General features: G+C 41.7%; 1 protein-coding gene across 4 annotated transcripts in view; it reads right to left on the minus strand.

Annotated features, from left to right (window-relative positions):
* Positions 1-9,279, minus strand: part of Usp14 (ubiquitin specific peptidase 14) — a 37,952-nt gene extending 28,673 nt beyond the window's left edge. For 3 of the 4 annotated variants that reach the window (XM_052741507.1, XM_052741505.1, XM_052741504.1), the window contains exons 1-3: positions 9,010-9,279; positions 2,865-3,010; positions 992-1,024 (exon numbers count right to left, since the gene is read on the minus strand). In XM_052741507.1, coding sequence (XP_052597467.1) covers positions 992-1,024; positions 2,865-3,010; positions 9,010-9,025 — 195 coding nt within the window. In that variant the 5' untranslated portion in view covers positions 9,026-9,279. Of the gene's footprint in view, positions 1-991; positions 1,025-2,864; positions 3,011-8,620; positions 8,902-9,009 lie in introns of those variants that run through there. The other variant, XM_052741506.1, reaches the window with a different exon arrangement.
* Positions 9,280-24,073: the final 14,794 nt, after the last annotated feature.

Consider the following 24,073-nt stretch of genomic DNA (forward strand, 5'->3'; position numbering starts at 1 on the left):
AACTCAATAAAAGTCGTGATAACTAAAAGGGGAAGAAGAGTACACTCATTGTTTGCAGCTACTATCCCTGTGTACGTAAAGACCTCAAAGCAATCTCCAAAAACATTACTGGAACAATCAAGTGAATTAAGGTCACAGAATAAAAATAAACATAGAAAAAAATCAATTTTATTTTTAAATGCTAACCATGAACATTACAAAACAATTTTTAAAAATATTATTTTCAACAGCAACAGAATATTAAATTCTTAGAATCTGGGGCTGGAAAGATGGCTCAGCAGTTTAAAAACACTTAACTGTTCTTCCAGAAGACATGGGTTCAATTCCCAGCACCCACATGGCAGCTCAAAACTGTCTAACTCCAGTTCTAGGGGGTCCAACACCCTCACACAGACATATATGCAAAATAAAACACCAATGCACATAAAGTAAAAATGAATAAAATCATTTTTTTTTAATTTTTAGAATCTAACAAAAGCCAGGCAAAGTCTCTATACTAAAACACTACAACTCTGCCATGACAAAATAAAGACCTAAACAAAATACGAAGTATGCAATACTCAAGATTTAGTACTCAAATGTAGGTTCATACTCTCCAAACTGGCCTAAAGGTCTGTGTATTTTCAAACAAAGTCAACTTGAAAGAAATGACTTCTTCTAAAATTTAACTGAATTCAAAAATATTTTTGAAAAGAGAAAAAAGTGTAGAGAACTCACAGTACCTTTTTTCACACTCATTTGCTTTTGTTATCAAGACCACATGATACTAGTATAACTCTAAATCAACTAGATCAATGAGACCAGAGCTCACAGATAGACCTTTAGTTGAATTTCAAGAAAACTAAAACAAATCAATTGGGAAAAAAACAAAAAAGAAGTATAAATAAATGGTGCTGAATAACTAGAAATACACATTTAAAAGGGGCTTTGGGATTTATTTTTGGTGAAATAATTGGGTCATTTCATTATAATGAGTGTTCTTAATACTTACATTTTTCATTTTGATGTTTCCCCAGTCATCATCCTATTTTAAAGACAAACAAAAATGTTTAACCACCTCTGCATTATTAAATTTGAAGCTATCTCAAAATAAAATTTACATGCCTGCACCAAAACCAGAAATTCAATCCAGACTTGCTTGGCTTGTATACATCACATACTTTGATGCCTTTTACTTAAACTTCTCTGATGCTCTGCTCCCTTAGATTTAAAATATAAATTATAACAGTTGAAAAGTAATGAAAAATCATAAAAGCCTGGTATAGAAGACATATGCAATAAATGTTAATTATTATTAGTCAGGGTTTTTTTTAATTAGTATTTTCTGCTATAGTCCAAATTATACTAACAGAACACAGCTCAGCACAAACTAGTTATCCAAGTCTCTGAAGGCCAAAGGGTCATAAAATTTGGGAAGCAAACAAGTTTTCATCAACATCTGTATCTATACCCAACAAACAGGGCAGGTTTCTTTCAGAATGTCATATCAAACCTGACAAAAATATTTTCTGCTATCCTTATGTGGTATTATAAACAATAAGAGAAAAAAAATTCATCATTTTTGTGGCCTTTCATCAAAGGCTGCTAAGCTTGAACTCTTACTACAGAGTTTCTGTGGTTATTCCAAAGGAACTAAAGGGGAAAATAGCTTTTCTCCCCTTTTAAATAAATATTTTTTCCTCCCATCTCTAGACAGAAGTTAGACAATTACTTTTTTAAAAAATTTTTTTAATATGCATTAGTGTTTTTGCCTGCATGTACATCTATATGAGGGGTACCAGATCCCCTGGAATTGTATGCTGCCATGTGGGTGCTGGGAACTGAACCCAGGTCCTCTGGAAATAAAAGCCAGTATTCTTAACCACTGAGCCATCTCTCTAGCCCCTGACAAGAAAAAGAAATTTTTTTTTTTTGTTTTCAAGACAGGGTTTTTCTATGTAGCTCTGGTTCTCCTGGAAATCACTCTGTAGACCAAGCTGACTTTGAACTTGCGAGCTCTGCCGGCCTCTGCCTCCCAAGTGCTGGGATTAAAGTAATTACTCTTAAGAGAAAAATAGTCTTCTTTAAAATGTAGACTGGGAGAAAAGAGGGGGAAATGTATAAAAGTGCCCCATTATTTGAAAACCAGGGCTCTGATGAAGATGTTAAACTCAATTTCAACCTTTAAAATAATTACAAAAATATACACTATGGTGTTTTTAAAAAACAAATTACCCATACTGTTGCATTTTATTATTCTATAGTTTATGTGTACACATGTTTTGCATGCCTTTACCTTGTGAGACCAAAAGGGGCATCAGATCCCCTAGGACTCTAGTTACAGTTGTGGTCCCCCAGGTGGATGCCGGGGATCGAACCTGAGTCTTCTGCAAGGGCAACAAGCGTTCCTAACTACTGATCCATCTCTCTAGTCCCTGGTTGTCTATTTTTAACAGATAAAATTTTCTATCCCTGTACATGAAATTACTAAAGATATACAAATCCATATTATACTAGTCCACAACAAAAATAAAATTAACATCTTCACAGAAAAAAATTCAAACATTACAGATTATAAGATGCTATAGTCCTGACCACTGGAGGTATCTACTGAATAAAATTTTAAATGATACTTTATAATATTATATTTTGAAACAGACATGATGTTCCTCACATACACAACATCACTAGAACAGTTTAAACAGGAGGCAGAGGCAGGGAGATCTGTGAATTCAAAACCAGCCTGATCTACCTAGGGAGATCAGTTCAGGCCAGTCAGGGCTACATCAGAAGACTGTGTCTTCAAAAAAGCTACATTAGCAATAATCACAGTTTCTAGCGTTAATTATATAAGCAGTATTAATGAAACTTTAGATCACTTTTACCTTCAGTGTCCCTCCTTTCACCATAACTTTTTGTCTGGCTGGCTGGACTCCAGTCAGTGCAAAAAGCTGGGCCTTGAACACCATTGGAGGTTCATCAGTATTCAATTCTACACCTTCAAATTTCTCCTTTCCCCATTTTACTGTAACTGTAAACAAAAACATAATTACTTTTCACTTACATACTTTTTTAATTTATAGGCTTCAAATTTAGAAAATCTTCAGGGAATAACTCTTAAAGGTGAAAATATGCTAGGCCCTACCACCTAGCAGGGAAGCAGAGACAAGCTATCTTTATGAGTTTCAGGCTAGCCAAGACTACAGAGAGAGCCACCCTCCAAAAAGAAGAAAAGTCAAAATATGTCCGTCGTTGTTTTATTCCCTAAATGAGTAATATACATGCAATGGATCCAAAACAAAATTTGACCGATCTAATTCGGTTTCTCATTATATAAATACAAGCATGCTGAGAATAGAACTCAGTGGTACAGCATCTGCCAAGCACACAGGTCACATGAGCTAAATTCCCAGCACTGCAGGATAAAGGAGGGGAGGGAAGGAAAGGAAAAAAAAGGGAAAGGGGAAAGAAAGGAATGGGACAGAGAGCAGAGGAAAAGGGAAAGACTAACTTGAGAAGCTGACTGGTCCATTAATGTCACAAAATTGGTTAATAAATACCACCCAAGTATTCTAAATCATACTCCAACAATCTCTGTAAATTAAGGTGAATCTCTGATCACACTGAAATATTTCCCAGAATAAAGTTCCTGGCCTTCATGATGTGGTTAGCCTAAGAATCATTTAAAGCAGTGCTTCTCAGCCTTCCTAATGCTTTTTAATACAGTTCCTCATGTTGTTCTGAGCCCCCAACCATAAAATTATTTTCATTGCTACTTCATAACTGTAATTTTGCTACTGGTATGAATCATAATGTAAGTATCTGTCTTGCAATGGTCTTAGGCAACCCCAGTTAAAGGGTCAAAACCCACAGGTTGAAAACCACTTATTTAAAGCAATACATACTATTGGAATAGAGAGAAAGTAAGACAAGAGAGTTTGAGAAAAAAATCTCAGCCAGGTGGTGGTGGCGCTCACCTTTAATCCCAGACTCAAAGGCAGAGGCAGGCGGACCTCTATGAGTTTGAGGCCAGCCTGGTCTACAGAGCTAGTTCCAGGACAGCCAGGGCTATACAAGAAACCCTGTCTCAAAAAAATAAAAATAAAAAAAATCTTGAGGGAATAAAAGAGCATTGAAAACAGGTTAAGAAATTATAATTCGGGCTGGGTATATGGTTGTACACTTTTGACCCTAGCATTCAGGAGGCAGGGGAGGAGGTAAATCCCTTTGAGTTCATGGCTAGCCTCTTCTACAAGATCTACATGAGATCTGTCTCAATTGAAAAAAAAAAAAAAAAAGAGAAAGAAAAAAGTTATAACAATTCTTAGGTCCTGAGATGGTTCAGTGGATAAAAGCTTGGTGCTTGGCTTACAAGACTGATGACCAGAATTCAATTCCCTGATCTCAGAGAGAAAAAGCAGGACCAACTCTCAAAGGCTGTCTTCTGACCTTCAAACGTGTGCCTGCACATGTGCAAACTGGCATTCATGCACATGCTGGGCATGTGCGTACACACACACCATTTTTTGAAAAAGTATTATAATTCTAAATTATAAGAAAGGTGTGCAAGAAATGAAAGGTGGTTTCCCAAGCAAGGAGATACTCAAGTATACAAAATTCTAAAGATATGTTGGCTACATATGATAGTTATGGTCTTTTTTTTCCCCAATTATTTGGAGTTTTAATGTATAGTTTAAACTGCGCTAAAACAGGCAATTCTCCTGCCTCTGCTTTCTGAGTGCACATGCCTGCAAGCACAGCATTAAAAATAGTCTTTTAATTTTTTTTCATTTTACTTATTACTGATTGCATATGTAAGTATATGGGGGGGTGCACATGCTATTGCAAGTATGTTGAGGTCAGAGAACAACTTGCATGAGTTGGTTCTCTCCTTCCACCATGTGGGTGGGTGGGTACCTGGGATGGAACTCACAATGCACACTTTTACTTCACTCCCCCCCACCCCACAAATTTTTTTACAACAGAAAATAACAAGCATGAGTTAGAGTATAGAAAAACTAGAATCCACAGGGCGGCGGTGGCGCATGCCTTTAATCCCAGCACTCAGGAGGCAGAGCCAGGAGGATCTCTGTGAGGCCAGACTGGTCTACAGAGCAAGATCCAGGACAGGTACCAAAACTACACAGAGAAACCCTGTCTCAAAAAAACCAAAAAAAAAAAAAAAAAGAAAGAAAGAAAATAAAAACTAGAATCCTGTGCACAGCTGGCATGAACATAAAATATCAGTTGCTATAGAAAACAGCATTTTTTTTTTTTTTTTTAAAGCTGGGTGGTGGTGGCAGAGGAATTTAGTCCTACCACTTGGGAGACAGAGACAGGCAGACTTCTCAAGTTTGAGGTCCACAAAGTGGTGAGTCCAGGAGAGCCAGGACTGTTACAAAGAAAAACTATGTCTCAAAAAACTAAAACAGAAAAAAGTTTAAGCACAGAATTACCATATTAATCTCTTCCTAGAAATATAGAAGCAAGGATTCAAAATAGCTACAGGTATGCAGACAAAAGCTGAGAAAGGAGTGGGGATGTGGCCACTGGTCGAGCATTTACCTAGCAAGTATGAGGCTCTAGGTTTGATCCCTATGGCAAAAGGGTAAGGGAATAGAAATGGAAAGGGGAGGGGAAAAGAGAAGGCAGGGAAGGGGGCATGCTGGGAAAAGCCCGCTCTGAAATATTGTTCATTTCAAATAGAAAATTCTTCCATACATTAAAACACAGATGAAACGTGGAGACAGGATGGAAGGTGAGACAAACCAATCATAAAAGGGTAAACACTATATGATTCTATTTTATGCAAGGTATTCAAAGAAGTCAAAATCTTAAAGACTAAGAGAATGCTGGTTGTCAGAGGCTAACTGGGAAAGCAGACATGGGGAAATGTTTTTAATGGCTAGAGTCTCTGCTTGAGAATGAACAGACTCTGGAAATAATGACTGTACAAAAGTGTGAAAGAATTTAAGTGACAGAGAACTGTACACTTAAAAACATCTGAGATGTGACATGTGCCTGTAATTTCAGCTAATCAAGAAACTGAGGCAGAAGAACCCTTTGTGCCCAGGATTTAGAGCCAGGCCAAGTCAAAAGGAAAAGAGAAAAAAATGGTCACAAAGATAAATTTTACCACAACTCAAAAGCCTTGCTCAAGCCAGGCAGTGATGGTCCACGCCTTTAATCCCAGCACTCAGGAGGCAGAAGAAGGCCAACCTGTGAGTTGGAGGCCAGCCTGATCTACAATGTGAGTTTCAGGACAGCCAGGACCACAGAGAAACTGTCTCGAAAAATCAAAACAAACAAAAAATGCCTTGCTCAACTTCAAATAGCTAACTTTTGAAATATGTAAATAAAAAAACTCAAGCACATACACTGAAAACTGTGTCTTTTCAAAAATGGTTATTTCAAAACAAAGTTCCAACTTCTAGAATCAAATTTTAATTCTTGACCCAGACTCCACATCTTAATTCTATCAACAGTTTACTGAGTATGTTAAAGGGTCCAGAGAGACGGCTCAGCAGATAATAGCACTTGTTGCTGAGCCTGAAAACCTAGGTTCAATCTCACAACCCACAGGGGGGAAGAAGAAACCAATTCCTCTGACCACCAAACACACTCTGCATGCACACCCGCCTCATACACAACAAATAAACATTGGTTTAATAACAAGCACATTACCTACTTTTAGAAAGAATCTAACATAATCTAATAAAGAGAGGATGTGGTGGTTATAACGATGTTTATTATAAAGACTAAAGGCTCAAAGAGCAACAATTTTATTTTATTTTCTTTTTTTAAGATATGGTCTCACTATGTAGCCCTGGCTACAACTCGATACATAGATCAGCTTGGCCTTTAACTCACAGGAAGACTCTGCCTCCCAAGTATTGGAATTAAAGTTGTACACCACCACACACACAGCTAAACAAAAATCTTGAGTAAGGAAGTATTATTTATTGCTCTGTTTGGTCTTGCTTTTTGGAACAGGGTCTCCCTGTACAGCCTACACTGTACCAAAATTGATGATCCTTCTGTCTCGGTACTTTAAATGTTGAGATCAGAGATACAAACCACCATAACCCAACCAGGAAAGATTTCTTGGAGGAATTATTAACTTCTGAATTATCACTGCCAACTTTTGAGTTGAATCTCAAAACAAAGGTATTAGCCAGAGAATAGAAGTATTCCTAAAACAGACAAGAAAAACATTTACCATAAGGTCTGAGATAGCAATGATTCCCAGAGTGAATTAGAAAGTAGCAGAGGAAACTGGAAACTATTAATAAGGGTCAAGTGGGAAAAGTAGCATATGGCTGGGCAGTGGTGGTCCATGCCTTTAATCCCAGCATTCAAGAGACAGCCAGATCTCCGAGGTCAAGGCCAGCCAGTTCTACAGAGCAAGTTCCAGGACAGCCAAGGCTACACAGAGAAACCCTGTCTCCAAAAAACAAAGCAAAAGAAGAAAGGTAGCATATGGCATGCTGAAATATACATATGGCCTTTTATGGTATATGCAATGTGTAATCCCTGAGTTAAATAAAGGCTGCTTGGTCTGTTTGATTATTATCGACAACTCTAGCAGCAGTAGGAAAAATAGATTCAAATGTTGCACAAATTGTAATCATAAACAAAAGGCAAAGGTACTGGGAATACAGCTTAGTAGTACCGTTTCTACTTAGCGTGCACAAAGACCTGAGTTTGATCCTAAATAACACAAGAGCAACAAGTTGTTTTTTTGTGTTTCTTTCTTTCTTTGGTTTTTCCGAGACAGGTTTTCTTTGTGTTGGTTCCCTGGCTGTCCTGGAACTCGCTCTGTAGACGAGGCTGGCCCTAAAATCAGAGATTGGGCTGACTCTGCTGAGATAAAAAAAACATTAGTCACTATATGGGGCCTACAAGTTTTAAAGTAATGTATAATAGTATACAAATGTAAAAAATAGTATACAAATGTAAATAGTATAAAATGTATAACAAGCTAAAGATAACATAGGACTAAATGAAAACAGTATTAGAAATAATGGAGAGGACGCCAGGCATTGTGGTGCACATCTTTAATCCCGGCAATTGGGAGGCAGAGACAGGCGATCTCTTGAGTTCCAGGCCAGCTAGGCCTACACAGCAGGTCTCCAAATAAATAAATGAATAAAAGAATCCATCCTACGATTAACTGTTATTCTTGGTTCATATCATTCTTTAAAAGCAATCATTCTCTTATAAAGGATTATGTATGCCAAAGTGAGAGTCAAAGATAATCAATAAATCACATCCAGAGCCAATTGGAGTTGCCATACACATTTTTGGAAGCCATTTTGACCAAGAGTAGAAACAGCGAAGTCCAATAACTAAAGAAAACACGATCCTTGGTCAATACCTTGGAAAGCCAGCAAGAAAAGACTACTGCCAAATGCCGAAAAGAAAGAAACGGCACTCGCCAGTATTTGTATCCATCTACACTTTGAAGCTAACGATATGTTTCATCTTCGAAGTCCAAAACAATGTATGCTTTAAGTTAAAATGAAGCATCAAAAAGACTGATTTGCAGTCGGCTTCGAGATAGAACTGAAATTGGCACAAAGGGGGCGGTAGAATCAAAATGGTGAGCAAATTCCAAGCAGAAGACAAGTAAACCTTATACCTGAGACCTTTCATCCCCAACTTCCTTCCATGCTCATTCCACTGCTATCATCCAGGAGCTCAAAGCAATCACACTCCACCAGCCTGGTCTCCTGCGCCCCAGGACACACCTTCACCTTTCCCAGCACACTGGGGCAGCAACAGAAACTATTCTGCAGAGTCACGACTCTTGGAGATCTTCCCTGTCTCCACTCCTGCTCCCACCCCAACCACTCGGGGACACGATGGACAAGCTCCCACGCGTAGCTGGGCTACTGCTCGCGCGGCCGCCACTCGGACTTCCCACCGTGGCCCTCTGCGGCTGTGCCCTGCGCGCGCCTCTGCAGGCTGGGCCTAAGCGAAGGCCTAGCGGCGGCTGCGACCTCGCGGCGACAAGAGGACGGAGCTCACCAGAGTAGAGAGGCATGGCGGGGCGGAAGGGAGGAAACGGCGCAGGAGGCTGGGTCTGACAAGGGCGGCAGAGGGATATGAAGCAGCTCGTGTAGCCGGCCGGGAAGGAAGCGAGGTGGTGGCGGCAGCTCCGGTGCGACAAGCCTCATTCAAACCGGCCACTGGCGATGACGCAGCAGCACGCTGTTCGCCCTGGGATCCACTGCGGGGGGAGGTGGGAGGCGCAGCTCGGAGCAGAGGCGGGGCCTGGGGCGGGGGAATAAAGGGAAGAGGGGTGGGCCAAGTGGAGGAGGGGACTGGGGACGGGGGAGGCCAGGGCGGGCTGAGGGAGGGGAGGCGGGGCCTGGAGAGAGGCGAGGGCTGAAGCTGTGGGGGCGGGGCCTGGGAGGAAAAGCGTGGCCTGGGGGATGATGGGAGGGGAGGGACGGCTGAGAGAGAGGAGGCGGGGCCTGAGGATCAGGGAGGAAGAGAGGGCCTAAGGAGAGGAGGCGGGGCCTGGGGGGAAGAAGGGAGGAAGAGAGGATCTAAGGAGAGGAGGCGGGGCCTGGGGGGAAGAAGGGAGGAAGAGAGGATCTAAGGAGAGGAGGCGGGGCCTGGGGGGGAAGAAGGGAGGAAGAGAGGATCTAAGGAGAGGAGGCGGGGCCTGGGGGGAAGAAGGGAGGAAGAGAGGACCTAAGGAGAGGAGGCGGGGCCTGGGGATCAGGGAGGAAGAGAGGATCTAAGGAGAGGAGGCGGGGCCTGGGGGGAAGAAGGGAGGAAGAGAGGATCTAAGGAGAGGAGGCGGGGCCTGAGGGGGGAGAAGGGAGGAAGAGAGGATCTAAGGAGAGGAGGCGGGGCCTGGGGGGAAGAAGGGAGGAAGAGAGGGCCTAAGGAGAGGAGGCGGGGCCTGGGGGGGGAGAAGGGAGGAAGAGAGGATCTAAGGAGAGGAGGCGGGGCCTGGGGGGGAAGAAGGGAGGAAGAGAGGATCTAAGGAGAGGAGGCGGGGCCTGGGGGGGAAGAAGGGAGGAAGAGAGGGCCTAAGGAGAGGAGGCGGGGCCTGGGGGGGGAGAAGGGAGGAAGAGAGGATCTAAGGAGAGGAGGCGGGGCCTGAGGGGGGAGAAGGGAGGAAGAGAGGATCTAAGGAGAGGAGGCGGGGCCTGGGGGGGAAGAAGGGAGGAAGAGAGGGCCTAAGGAGAGGAGGCGGGGCCTGGGGGGGGAGAAGGGAGGAAGAGAGGATCTAAGGAGAGGAGGCGGGGCCTGGGGGGGAAGAAGGGAGGAAGAGAGGACCTAAGGAGAGGAGGCGGGGCCTGGGGGGAAGAAGGGAGGAAGAGAGGATCTAAGGAGAGGAGGCGGGGCCTGGGGATCAGGGAGGAAGAGAGGGCCTAAGGAGAGGAGGCGGGGCCTGGGGATCAGGGAGGAAGAGAGGATCTAAGGAGAGGAGGCGGGGCCTGGGGATCAGGGAGGAAGAGAGGGCCTAAGGAGAGGAGGCGGGGCCTGGGGGGGAAGAAGGGAGGAAGAGAGGATCTAAGGAGAGGAGGCGGGGCCTGGGAAGGCTAAGGGAGAGGAGGCGGGTCCTGGGGAGGGGGGAATGAAGGGAGGAAGAGGGCCTAACGAGGGGCGGGGCCTGGGGGGATGAAAGGAGGAAGAGAGGACCTAAGGAGAGGAGGCGGGGTCGGCGGGGGGGGGGAGGGGAGGAAGAGAGGGCCTAAGGAACCTAGGGATGAGAAAAGGGAAGGACAGATAGAGGAGCAGCGGTAGGAGCCTGGGGTAGTGAAGCCAAGGAGATAGGACGTACAGGGCGGAACTTGGGGGTGAGTAGAGGAAAACAGGCGGGCGTAGGGCGAGTGGGAGAGAAGCCTGGAGGTGTTAAGAGTGGCGGAAGGAGCAAAGGTGGGCACTGGAGGGACTGAGAATAGGAAAGGAGTGGAGACAAGGAGTGAATGTGGAGATTGAGGCCAAGAAGGGAGAGGGGGAGGGGCTGGTGGAGCGAAGTCTGGGAGCACTTGAGCTCTTGCGCACTGTGGATCTACCACCTGTCACCCTCAGGACACGTGGTCCTCGGCCTGCCAATTTCTGTACTGTATTTTCATTAACCTACCTGTTGCCTTTCACTAACTCATCACATTTGTTTTTTTGTTTGTTTGTTTTGTTTTTTTAAGGAGTGAGGTTCGAGGCAGGGTTTCTCTCTGTCACTTTGGAGCCTGTCCTGGAACTCACTCTGTAAACCAGGCTGGCCTCAAACTCCCAGAGATCCGTCTGCCTCTGCCTGAGATTAAAGGCGTGCACCACCTGCAGGTTTGTGGATAAACAAGGCCAGTGGAATATGGCCAAGTATGAGGGGATTTTATGTATTTATTTAATTTTTATGTGTGTTGGGATTTGGCCTGCGAGTATGTCAATGTGAGGGAGATGGATCCACTGGAACTTGAGTTACAGACAGTCGTGAGCTGCCATGTGGGTGCTGGGAATTGAACCTATGTCCTTTGGAAAAGCAGTCAATGCCTTTAACCATTGAGCCATCTTTCCAGCCCCAATATCAGGGTTTTCATAAATTTTGTTAAAGTACCCATGACAAGAGAGAAAAGCCTCACAATCACATTTGTTAAGGGGACTTCGTAAAATGTACCACTGTTGAGGATACTTTCTTCCTCTTCTGACCAATATGAATTTTGTCCATCTTTAAAATCCCCCTCTCCCACCTCCCCGCATTACTAACTTTCATATAAAAAACGCCTACTCCTACAATTACTCCTTTCTTATCAAGTAGTATTACAATCATAGCTATTCTCTCCTTTTCCCCCATGAATATATGTGTCTAAAGCACTCAAAATAGAATACAAAATTAATCAAACACAGTTGCTGTCTTAGTAAGACCTAGAAAAACTCAAAGTTAACATATGCATGCATTAACTCGAAGGCTGTCTAAATGGAGCCCTTTGCTGGAAGCAACAGAAAGAAGCTAGAGCTGGCCAGGGATGCCTGGCTCAGCCTCCCTTCCAAATGCATTGAGGCATGTGGCATGGACTTCCCCAAATGGAACAGCCCCTCAGTAGTTTCCATAGCTACTGTAATCAACGGCCACAAACTCGATGGTTTAAAGCCACGTAGATGAATTTCTCTACCACTACAGTAGTCAGAAGCCTTAATCTTAAGGTGGTGGCAGGATCGCTTCCCTTCTGGATGTACCAATGCAGAAATCTAGTCCTTATCTTGTGTAGGTGTTACAAGCTATCCAGGTTCATTGGCTGCTAACTTCATCTATGCCATGGGTATCGTGCTTCTTCTGACTTTGACTGTTGCCTCCTTCTTTATAAGCTCCCAGGCCAATCTTCTCATCTTAAACACACCAGTAAGTCAATCACAGGCTCAGGGATTCAGATGTGGATATGTTTGCAGGAGCATTATTTTATCTGCTACATACTTCCAAAAACAAGTTTATAGAGTAAAAATAACATCTACTATCCTTTCTTATAACATCTATTATTTTTATTCCAATATTTTTCTCTCTGCTGCATAAAATTCTTGGAGAAAAAGGTCTGGCCTTAAATACTGTAGGAAATATATAAGATCTAGGACAGTGCTTTGTTTTAAAAGATGTTCAGCAAATATTTCCTAAATGGATGCAAAACATAGTTGAGATCAGTAGAGATGCAGATTATATCAAATACATGTTTCTGTGACAAAGAGGTCTCAAGATTCAGTTGTTTAAAGAAGATAGAGGGTTATGGAAGAGTCAGGGAAGAACAAAGGAAAGGTTGTTGATGGGCCAGGAATCAACCGATAAAATTCATTTGCCACTTATTAAGCTAACTGAATATGAATGGGGCATATCAAATGGCTCAATGGGCAAAGACACCTGCTAAGCCTGAGACTCTTGAGTTTGAGCTCTGGAACCTACTGATGAGCTGACTCCACAAGTTGTCCTCTGACCTCCATGCAAGAACAAGGACCAAAATATGTACACACACACACAGACACACACACACACACACACACACACACACACACACACACACACACAAAAAGAAAAAAAATTAATTGAATATGAACATGAATCACTTTTTAAAATGTAAACTTAGATTCTGTTGATCTTAGATGAGTCTTAAACACTAAAAGGCTCTCAGAAAACATTGAGACACAGTCTAAAAATCACTCATTGAGGAGGAAGGTGTTAAAAAGCTTTTCTTTCCTTTTTCCCCCTTTGGTTTAATAGGTTGCATGTATATGCAGACTTCAGCCCAAAGGAAGAAGCAGGAAAAGAAAGTACAAGACAGCATTTTTTAAAGATTTATTTATTTTTATGTTTCTTTGTCTACATGTATATAAACACACTCTGTGTGTGTGTGTGTGTGTGTGTGTGTGTGTGTGTGTGTGTGTGTGCACTACCAGAGGAGGAAGCCAGAGGAAGGCACTGGATCCTCTGGAGCTGGAATTATGGACAGTTATAGTCAGCCATGTGGGTCCTGGAACTCAAACCCTCCTCTTCCAAAGAGGAAGTATTCCTAAGTGCTGAACCTTCTCTCCAGCCCCAGTGATTTCCTTTTAAATGAGAAAAGAAGGAATGTACACAAATTGCTCTCAGTCACATTTCATTAATGCCAGCATGGAACCTGGGAAATGGAGTCAAAAGAGAGCATGGATACAAAAGCATTAGGTAAGAAGGACAGCGGATTTTAATGGAAAACCAACAATCTTTTGTGTTCATGTTGATCTGTTTTGTAAATTATCTCCAAGCTTATAACGTTTTCCTATGAGTGACAAAATTCCTGGTGGTTCAATTTTCTCTGTTGTGCACTGATAATGATTATACTGATACTGGATCTCCTTGGGGTTGTAAAGGTTAAACAGCTAATTGAATGCTTATTATGTCAAAATAATTACCAAATAGAGATAGTCCAAAACAGAACAAATAGTAGATGCACTTGAATGTTTAACATCTACTTGTCAGAGTAAATTCTATTCCCAAAGTTTTATTATTGTAGCCCAAATGGAAGTATATAATTTTTAACTTTACCCTCAAAAGAATTTCACAGCACAGCCAAGAATAGTTATGGTGATATTTTATTTGTACTGAAATGTGATTTTATTTGTATGTTAATAAATAAAGTTGCCTGGGGGTCAGAGCTAATAGCAAGCCATAGCAGAGCCGGGCATTGGTGGCACACGCCTTTAATCCCAGCTCTTGGGAGGCAGAACTAGGCGGATCTCTGTGTGTTCAAGGATACAGCCAGCATGGAGATACACGCCTTTAATCTCAATATCAACCATAGAAGACCTGGAGGTCTGTACAGTGACAAGGAGGTCATGTGGTTGGGTTTACAACCAATGAGAAGGCCGAATAGAAAGTCAATAAAAAGCACAAATACACAGGAAGTAGGTCTCTTTCAGAAAGGTAGGACAACAGCTACAGTGAAGGGTAAGGTTTTTAGCTCTTAGCTATTGCTCTGACCTCTTGGCTTTCATCTCTGTATTGGCTCTGTGTTTCTTATTTAATAAGACGGTTACATCTACAAATAGTGGTAAATACCTGAAATCCTAGTGTTTGGGAAATGGAGACAGGAAAATCAGACATTCAAGGCCAGCTTTAGCTACATAGCAAGTTTAAGGTCAGCTTGGGCTCCATGAAAACTTGTCTCAAAAAAAAAAAGCCAACGGTTTTCACAACTGAACATAAACACAATGCCTTATACTTACCTACTTATATTACCTCAGTTAAAATCAGTGGTGTTTGAATATATATACTCAGCCCTCAGATCTACAGGATCTGCCTGAAATGCTCAGCTGACCACAGATGAACAAAAAGGTTTTTGCTTATGACTGAGATGAACATGTAGAATTGTTTCTGGCCATTATCCCCTAAACAAAACAGTATAACAACAATTTTTATTACACTAGGTATTATAAGTAATAGAGATGATTCCAGGTTAGGGTAAGAGAATATGAATAAGTTATAAGAAATATTATATCATGTTGTGTAAGACATATGAGCACTGAAGATTTGGATATCTGCAGGGATTCCCAGAACCTATAGCTATACTACCCTTTCATGCCTTCCAGTTTTTACTCTTTGTTATTATAGTAATAATTATTATTATCAGTTGTAGTGATTGTTGAGGAATATTATATTAAGGTGTGTTACTTTTGTTTATGTTGCATTTGTTTAACTGTGAAACTGTGTTACTGTGTCTGTCTAAGATACCTGATAGTCTAATAAAGAACTGAACAGCCAATAGCAAGGTAGGAGAAAGGATAGGTGGGGCTGACAAGCAGAGAGAATATATAGGAGGAGAAATCTGGGAGGAAGAAAAGAAGTAGCCAGAGAAGGAGGAGGACTCAAGGGGCCAGCCACCCAGCTACACAGCAAGCCATGGAGTAAGAGTAAGATTTACAGAAGTAAGAGAACAGGAAAAGCCCAGAGGTGAAAGAGAGAGAAGATAATTTAAAGTTAAGGAAGGCTGGCAAGAAGCAAGCCAAGCTAAGGCCAGACATTTATAAGTAAAAATAAGCCTCCGTGTGCGATTTATTTGGGAGCTGGGTGGCGGGGCCCCCAAAAGAACAAAAACAACAACAGGTGATGGTGTGTGTGTGTGTGTGTGTGTGTGTGTGTGTACATGCCTCAATATGCATGTGGGGGTCAAAGGACAACATTGTAGAGTCAGTTCTCTCCTTCTACTTTATGTGTTTACAGGAAGTGAATGCAGGTTATCAGGCTTATGCACCAAGTGGTTTTACCAGATGACCCATCTAGCTATTCCGTCTTCCAGTTTTTTCTCTCCACTCCTATCTTGAAATGCCTCACACCCAAATTTCTCTCCACTTACCTCCCTGATAAATGTTTAAACCTTACAAACTGAATTTTTTCTCTGCCTTTTTATTAATTTATTGATTTTGTATATAAAGTTTTTCTTTTTTGAGATTATAATATAATTACATTATATCATATGTCTATATGCCCCTCCTGCTGTCTTTCAAATTCATTGCCTCTTCTTTCATTAATTGTTATTACATGCATATACATATTTCTAAATATAGCATGCTTAGTCTGTATAATGTTACTTGTATGTTTGTTTTAAAGATTACTATTGGGTCTTTGATAACCACTCTCAACATTGCTTAATTGCCTGTAGTTCTTGTGTGGGTTGAGGCATTGTGGGCTTTCCCTGATGTACTTTGGCACGTCTATTGGTGTCGTTCTTATTCGGCTCATGTTTGGGCAGTCATTTTGGGGAGACTTCATGAGTGTAGCTTCTGACATTTCTAAGAGACACAGTTTCACAGCAAACTCCCTGATCCTCTGGCTCATAGAATCTTTTCATCTCCCTTTCCGAAATATTCCCTGAGCCTTAGGTACTGAAGTGTTTTGTAAATGTATCCATTGGGATTGGGTTCCACAGCTCTGAATTTTGATTGGTTATGATTTTCTGTAATGGTCTCTGATGCCTTTTTTATTTTTTATTTTTTATTTTTTTTCAAGAATTTATTATGTGTATGGGTGTTTTATTTTCATGTACCATCTGTGTATCTGGTGTCCACAGAGGCCAGAAGAAGGCACTGGATGTTGTGGAATATTTAACTATGTAAGGATGTGTTACATTTGTTAATGCTGCAGAATATTACTTTAACTGTGTGAAAAGGTGTGTTACGTTTGTTTATGCTCCATTTGTTTAATGATGTAAGGATGTGTGTTTAATTATGTAACGATGTGTTGCATTTGTTTCACCTTGCCTGCCTAAGGCACCTGATTGGTCTAATAAAAACCTGAATGGCCAGTAGCTAGGCAGGAGAGGGATAGATGGGGCTGCCAGGCAGAGAGAATAAATAGGAGGGGGAATCTAGGCTCGGAAAAGGAATGAGAGATGAAGGAGGATGAAAGAGTGGGACATGCCCGGGGCAAGAAACAGGCAACCACCAACCACCCAGACACAAGAAGCAGTGAAAGGAAGACAGACAGAAGGAACGAAAAGTAAAAACCCCGAGGCAAAAGGTAGATAAGGAGAAACAGGTTAATTTAAGTTAAAAGAGCTAGCCAGAAATGAGCCTAAGCTAGGCCAAGCATTCATAACTAATCAGAAGTCTCTATGTCATGATTTGGGAGCCAGTTGGTGGCCCCAAAGAAAAAGCCTGCTGCAACTGGATTCCCAGGAACCAGAGTTAGCATGGTTGTAAGTTGCCATTTGGGTGGTAGGACTTGAACCCATATTCTCAGGAAAAGCAGATAGTAGTCTTAAGTGCTGAACTAGCTCTCAGCCCCTTCTCTGTATTTTTAAACAACTGTTGTTTGCACCAATTAGCACTTAATTACTCTTTTAATATTTACTATCTCTTAGCAGTTAATGATGTGTAGTATCCTATTTATGTGTATATATAGCAGTTATATTTACACTTAGACCATGAATAGTCTTAGACCATTCTATCCTCTTCACAAATTTTTGTGCCTAGTTCAATTAGAGCTTTCAGGATTATATAATGTTCTGAGGTGCTGTAATATATCTATAGGGCCAAGTAGATGACTCAGTGTGTAGAGGTGACTGCACTCAGGCCTGATAAAAACCTGAGTTTCATTCCCATATCTTACCAGGTGGCAGGAGAGAACTGACTCCTGGGAGCTTTCCTGTGACCTCCATGTGAGTACCATGGCGTCCATACATCTGCACTCATATATATGAATACACAAATAAATACTATATTGTGATCTATATTGTCTACTTCATGTCTGCACAATAATTGCATCTAACTTGTTCATCTGTGTGCTCCCTAGGCCTAGCACAGAACCCCATAAACTAGGAATTCTATATATAAATTGCTACATGAATGTTGGTACTGGAATTCAAAGAAGAAAGAAATTGAGGGATGTTGAAGACATGTGGGGGCATCGGAGCTCTAGATAACAACAGAAAAAAAACTAAGCAATCAAATCCATTAATTTGACAATTATTTGTTAATTATATACTCATGGACCCCTATACTCCAGGAACTCACAGTCCATCAGAAAATAAGTAAACAATACCACACACATGTCTTTAGTCCCAGCGGAGTAGACTGAGGCACATGGATCTCTGTATGAGGCCAGCCTGGTCTATAGAGTGAGTTCTAGGGCTACATAATGAGACTCTGTCTCAAAATAAAACCAAATAAAATAAACAATAAAATAAACAATATGAAAATATGTGGCCAGGAATGGTGACTTATGCTTGTAATCTTAGCATTCAAGAAACAGAAACAAGAGGATTGTGAGCTCTAGGCTAGCCTGGGCTATATAGTGAGAACTTGTCTTGGAAAAGTAAAACTATTAAAAATATGTACTAGCAGTGTCTATAGAGGTCAGGAGGGAGGACAACGTGACACAGTAGAGGGTGCATGTGTGGGGCTGTGGGAAGAGATAAGGCAGGGTGGGCAATATGGGGCAAAATGACTACAGAGAGTATAGATACCGGGGGGTGGGGTGGGGGGGGGTAGGGGGGGTGGGGATGGGGGTGTGGGGGGGTGGGGATGGGGGTGTGGGGGGGGGTGGGGATGGGGGGGATATTCAGTCTCAATTTAACAGAGCTCCCGTCTTAAAGTCACTGTTCATCGCACACAAAAAAAGTAACACTGACATTTCCACATGTTGGAATGCTCCAAATTATTTAAAGGACAACCTTTAAAGAAAGACAAAACTCTTCTATCATCCCATGCCTGTTTCACATCTCACGGGCAGCTGTATTTTGACCCTTTCTGATTTCAGATCTACTGGTAATTCTATAATTCTAAATAATATAACATTATTTAATTTATCAAGTTTAATGGAATATTTATTGAATTTACACTGCAAAATATGAGAAAGTATATTATGTTATACCTACAATCTACCTCTCTTCCATCTTCTATTTATTTTTTATTGAAAATACATTTTTTTAATTCAATATATTCTGATCATAGTATCCCCTCCTCAAACTCCTCCCAGACCTTCTCATTTCCCACCCACCCAACTTTACACTCTCTCTCTTTGGAGAACAAACAGGCAGACAAAAAAAAGCAAACAACCAGAATTTTAAAAGTAAGAAAAATAAGCAAGGCATGGTGGCTCACACCTTTGATCCCAGCACTCGGGAAGCAGAGGCAGGCAAATCTCTGAGTTTGAGGCCAGTCTGGTCTACAGAGCAAGTTCTAGTACAGCCAGGGCTACACAGAGAAAAGAGAAACCCTGTCTCAAAAAAAACCAAAATGAAAGGGAAAAAAAAGAAAAATAATAGAGAAAGCACAATAAACACACACACACACACACACACACACACACACACACACACACACACACACACACACACACCATAAAAATACAAAACTGGAAACAAAAATATACAATCAAAAGACCAATTACAAAAGATGCCCAAGCAGAGCAGTATGAGAAATGTCTACAGAAATACCATTGAGTTCATTTTGTATTGACCATCTACTGCTGGGCATGAGGCCTGCCCTTAAGTGTAGTTAATATACCCAGTGAAATGCCGTTGGAGAAAACTAATTGTTCCTTTGTAAGCAGATGTCAATTGGAGATAACTTCTTTGTTAGGGATCGGAGATGGTGCCCACTTGCCCCTCTCAGGCCTAGGATCCCTTCTGGCTTGGACCTGTGCACACTGTCACAGTGTCTGCGAGTTCAAATGTGCATCAGTCCTGCTGTGTTTATAAGACACTGTCTCCTTGGAGTCATCCATCTCCTCTAGCTTTCAAAATCCTTCTTCCTCTTCTACCTATAGTTCCTCAAGCCCTGAGGGAAGGGGTTTGATGAAGTCATTCCCTATAACAGGTAGGGACTGAGGATTGCTGGGAGAATCTGGTAGCCAGGTCTGCTTTGATATGTTAAATAGGCACCTCAGTTAGTCATGCATCCTAGTCATGGGTTTAAGACCTAACACCAGGTAGAGAGTGTTTCTAGGACTTACCCACTGTTTCTCAGGCCTCACCAATACAACCAGACTTCAGACATCTCTGTATTGGCTGGAAAGAATTCCTTTTTGTTTGTTTGTTTTGGTTTTGGTTTTTTGAGATCAGGTTTCTTTGTGTATCCTTGGCTCTCCTGGACCTAGTTCTGTAGACCAGGCAGGCCTAGAACTCTCAGAGATCCACCTGCCTCTGCCTCGTGAGTGCTGGGATTAAAGGCGTGAGTTTCCTATGTTTTATATCATTAAAATTTTTAGTTCTTTTACCTCTCAAAATTGTAAACTAATTGTCCTAGTTAGAGTTTCTATTTCTGTGATGAAACACCATGACCAAAGCAACTTTAGGAGGAGAGGGTTTATTTGGTTTATGCTTCCATACCACTGTTCATCAAAGGAAGTCAACAGGAACTCAAACAGGGCAGGAACCTGGAGGCAGGAGCTGAGGCAGAGGCCATGGAGGAGTACTGCTTACTGGCTTGCTTCTCATGGCTTGCCCAGTCTGCTATCTTATAGAATCCAAGACCACCAGCAAATGGACAGCAACAATCACAATGGGCTAGGCTGTCTCCCATCAATTACTAATTAAGACAATGCCCTGAAGGCTTGCCTACAGCCCTGTCTTATGTACACATTTTCTTCTTTTTTTTCATTTTTTCTTTTTATTTCTTCTCTCATATAATACACTCTGACAGCATCCTCTGCTCCCACTGCACCTCCCAGAACCCTCACCCTCACACCTCCCTTCTCCTTCAGATCTGCTGCTCCTCTGTTTCCCTTCAGAAAAGAGCAAGCCTTCCAGGGATATCAACCAAACATGGCATAATAAGATGCAATAAGACTAGGCACAAACCTTCATATCAAGGCTGGACAAGGCAACCCAGTAGGAGGAAAGGGGTCCCAAGACAGACAGACAACCCCACTCTGTATATATTTTCTTCTTCTTCTTCTTCTTCTTCTTCTTCTTCTTCTTCTTCTTCTTCTTCTTCTTCTTCTTCTTCTTCTTCTTTTCTTCTTCTTTCTTTTTTCTTCTTCCTCTTCTTCCTCTTCCTCTTCTTTTTCCTCTTCTTCCTCTTCCTCATCCTCTACCACCTCCTCTTCCTCTCTCTCTCTCTCCCTCTCTCTCTCTCTCTCTCTCTCTCTCTCTCTCTCTCTCTCTCTCTCTCAAGCCAGGGTTTCTCTGTGTAGCCTTGGCTATCCTAGAACTCACTTTGTAAACTGTGGTGATATTTTGTATATGCTCTAACAAGTAAAGCTTGTCTGAAGATCAGAGGGCAGAGTCAGCCACAGAGTTAGCCATAGGAGGCCAGGCAGTGGTGGCACACACCTTAAATCCTAGCACTTGGGAGGCAGAGTTCTCTGTGAGTTCAAGGCCACCTTGGACTACATGAGATTAATCTAGTCTAAAGGAGAAACAAAGCAAAGCAGTGATGGCTCACACCTTTAATCCCAACACTAGGGAAGGTTGAGACAAGAAGTGATATGGCTGAATGGAGAAAGGAATAGAAGGTGAGAGGAGACAGGAGTTCACCCCCCTTTTGGCTGAGGGCTCAGGAGCATTCAGTTTGAGGATTCATGGAGACAGGATCTTCCCCTTTCGGCTGAGGAGTTGGCAGGGTGAGAAGAGACTGTGGCTTGTTTCCTCTGATCGTTCAGCATTTACCCCAATATCTGGCTCCAGGTTTTTATTGTAAGACCTATTAGGATTCATGCTATAGTAAACCAGTCTGGCCTCAAACTCAGAGATCCGTTTGCCACTGCCTCCCAAGTGCTGGAATTAAAGCCACCACTGTCTGGCTTGTACACATTCTCTTAACTGAGGTCCCCTCCTCTCAGATGACTTTAGCTTTTGTTGAGTTGACGTAACTATCCAGCACATGTACTTAAACCTCAATTTCTTTTTCTACTACCTCACACTGTTTCTTACCCTATTGCCCTACACTGCTGCTTAGATAAGAACAATATAATGTCTAGCTTTTCCTTCCTCTTCTTCCTTCCAACTTCTTTCAGCCACACTATCTGTAGGGACTGCAGCCATTTTGCATCATAACCACCTTGACTCTCCCTGAGCAAACCTGTTTTCCCACCTAGTTTCCCAGAATACTATAAATAAACAAAACTCTTAGAGTGGCATGTGAAGCTCTGTGACCAGACCTGAGAGATTTCAGGGCCTGGAATGTGCTAGATTCTGATATCCACTTGAGTATAACACAAATATATTCCAGCTCAAATGAAGTCAATTTTGTCCTGACATTTTTCCTCTTCCCTCTGACTCAAAATATGGGTATCCATCTGTTCTGCTGCCAACCAAGACAGGTCTATTAGTAATCCCCCTAAACTGTACTCTGTGAAGTTCTGAACATACCTGCCTATTTCTCAGGGATCATAAAAACTTGCATATAATTCTTATTATGCTGGAACCAAGTTTTCCCAAAACACCATTACTTTTATATGGTAAAATATTTCCAACAATAGAACTGAACATATTACAGAATCAAAAAATGGACCAAGATTATGGAAGTTTAAAGAGTTTGAGAACAAGAATGATCTCCTGAGGGCTGAGAGAAGACTTAGCAGTTAGGAATGTTTGCTGCCCTTCCAGAGGACTTAAACTCAGTCCTAGCACACACTTCAGGCAACTCACAACTGCCTATAACTCCAGTTCCAGGGGATCTAACACCCTCTTCTGGCTTCTGAGGGCACCCAAATACACATATGTACATAAATTTACACAGACACACAATATACATAAATAATAAAAATTTAAAGACAAAAGAATGATTTACCATTAGTAAGTATACTTAAGTCTTCTCAGATGAATTTATTGCCTGTATATATTGTATATAGTTATCGTACTTATTGTATATAGCTTTTCTTATATTAGTTATAACCTCCTTTTATTATTTTAGACAAAAAAGGGGAAATGTAGTGATACATTGTGTACCCTAATAAACTTGCCTGGGGATTGGAGGACAGAGCCAGCCACTAGATCAGACATAGTGGTGGCACACACCCTTAATCCTATCACTCAAGAGGCAGAGATCCGTCTGGATCTCTGTGAGTTCAAGGCCATACAGGTAACAGAGCCAGGCAGTGGTGGCACACATTCTTAATCCCAGTACTGGGAAGCATACACACCTTTAATCCCAGGAAGTGATATATGGGCAGAGAAAGGTATATAAGGCATGAGGAAACAGGAACTCACTCTCTTTAGACTGAGGATTTCATAGAGGTAAGAACTTGTGGCTGACTTGTTCTGCTTCTCTGATATTTCAGCTTTCATCCCAATATCTGGCTCTGGGTTTTTTATTAATAAGACCTTTTAAGATTCGTGTTACACAAATTATTTTGCCATATTATTAGCTACGTTGACAGTGCTTTTGGTGTAAGTATGGAGGTAATGAACTCTCCCATATAAGAATGATATAACTTTTTTGAGACAAGTGTGAAACCCAAAAAGGAGAGAGAGAGAGAGAGAGAGAGAGAGAGAGAGAGAGAGAGAGAGAGAGAGAGATTTAAAGATTTTCTTTTTGTTACAAAATGTCAGTGTCTGATATTGGTGCTCCAGTTGTTAGCAGTAGCATCCAGTCTTCCTGCTCATTCTCACACATCACAATGAGCTCATTCTACCAGTGATAGGGTTCAGTTCTGTTCAGGAATATTTCGAGTACAAATTTCCTCTTGTTTAATCACTCCTGTCTTCTGGGTTTGTGGGGGTTTGTTCTTTTCTGTTTTGTTTTGTTTTTTATTGTCATAAGGTCTTGCTTGGTAGTCCAGGATATCCTGGAACTCATAATTCAGGCCTGGAACATACAATTTTCATGCCTCTGCCTCCAAAGTGCTGAGATTATGGGATTGTGTCACCACACCTGGATCCTGGCTTCTGTTATGCTCTTTTCCCCAGTTGGGTGATTCTGTTCCATGTTGATATTTGTATAGTACAGATATAGTCACTAAGAAATGGCTCATTCAGTTCAGCGAATGGTCACATGTTCCTGTTACTCTATATAATGGCCATTCTTGATTGTCAACTTGACCACATATGGAATTAACTAAAGCCCAAGTACTTGGACACACCTGTGAGGGGTTTTTCTTTGAGGTGGGAAGACCCACCCTAAATCTGGGTCACACTTTCTGGTGGTAGCCTATATATTCCTCTAGAACATGGAA

This window comes from Peromyscus californicus, unplaced genomic scaffold (assembly GCF_007827085.1).
Source record: "Peromyscus californicus insignis strain IS unplaced genomic scaffold, ASM782708v3 Scaffold_17__1_contigs__length_78620276, whole genome shotgun sequence".
Lineage (NCBI taxonomy): Eukaryota > Metazoa > Chordata > Mammalia > Rodentia > Cricetidae > Peromyscus > Peromyscus californicus.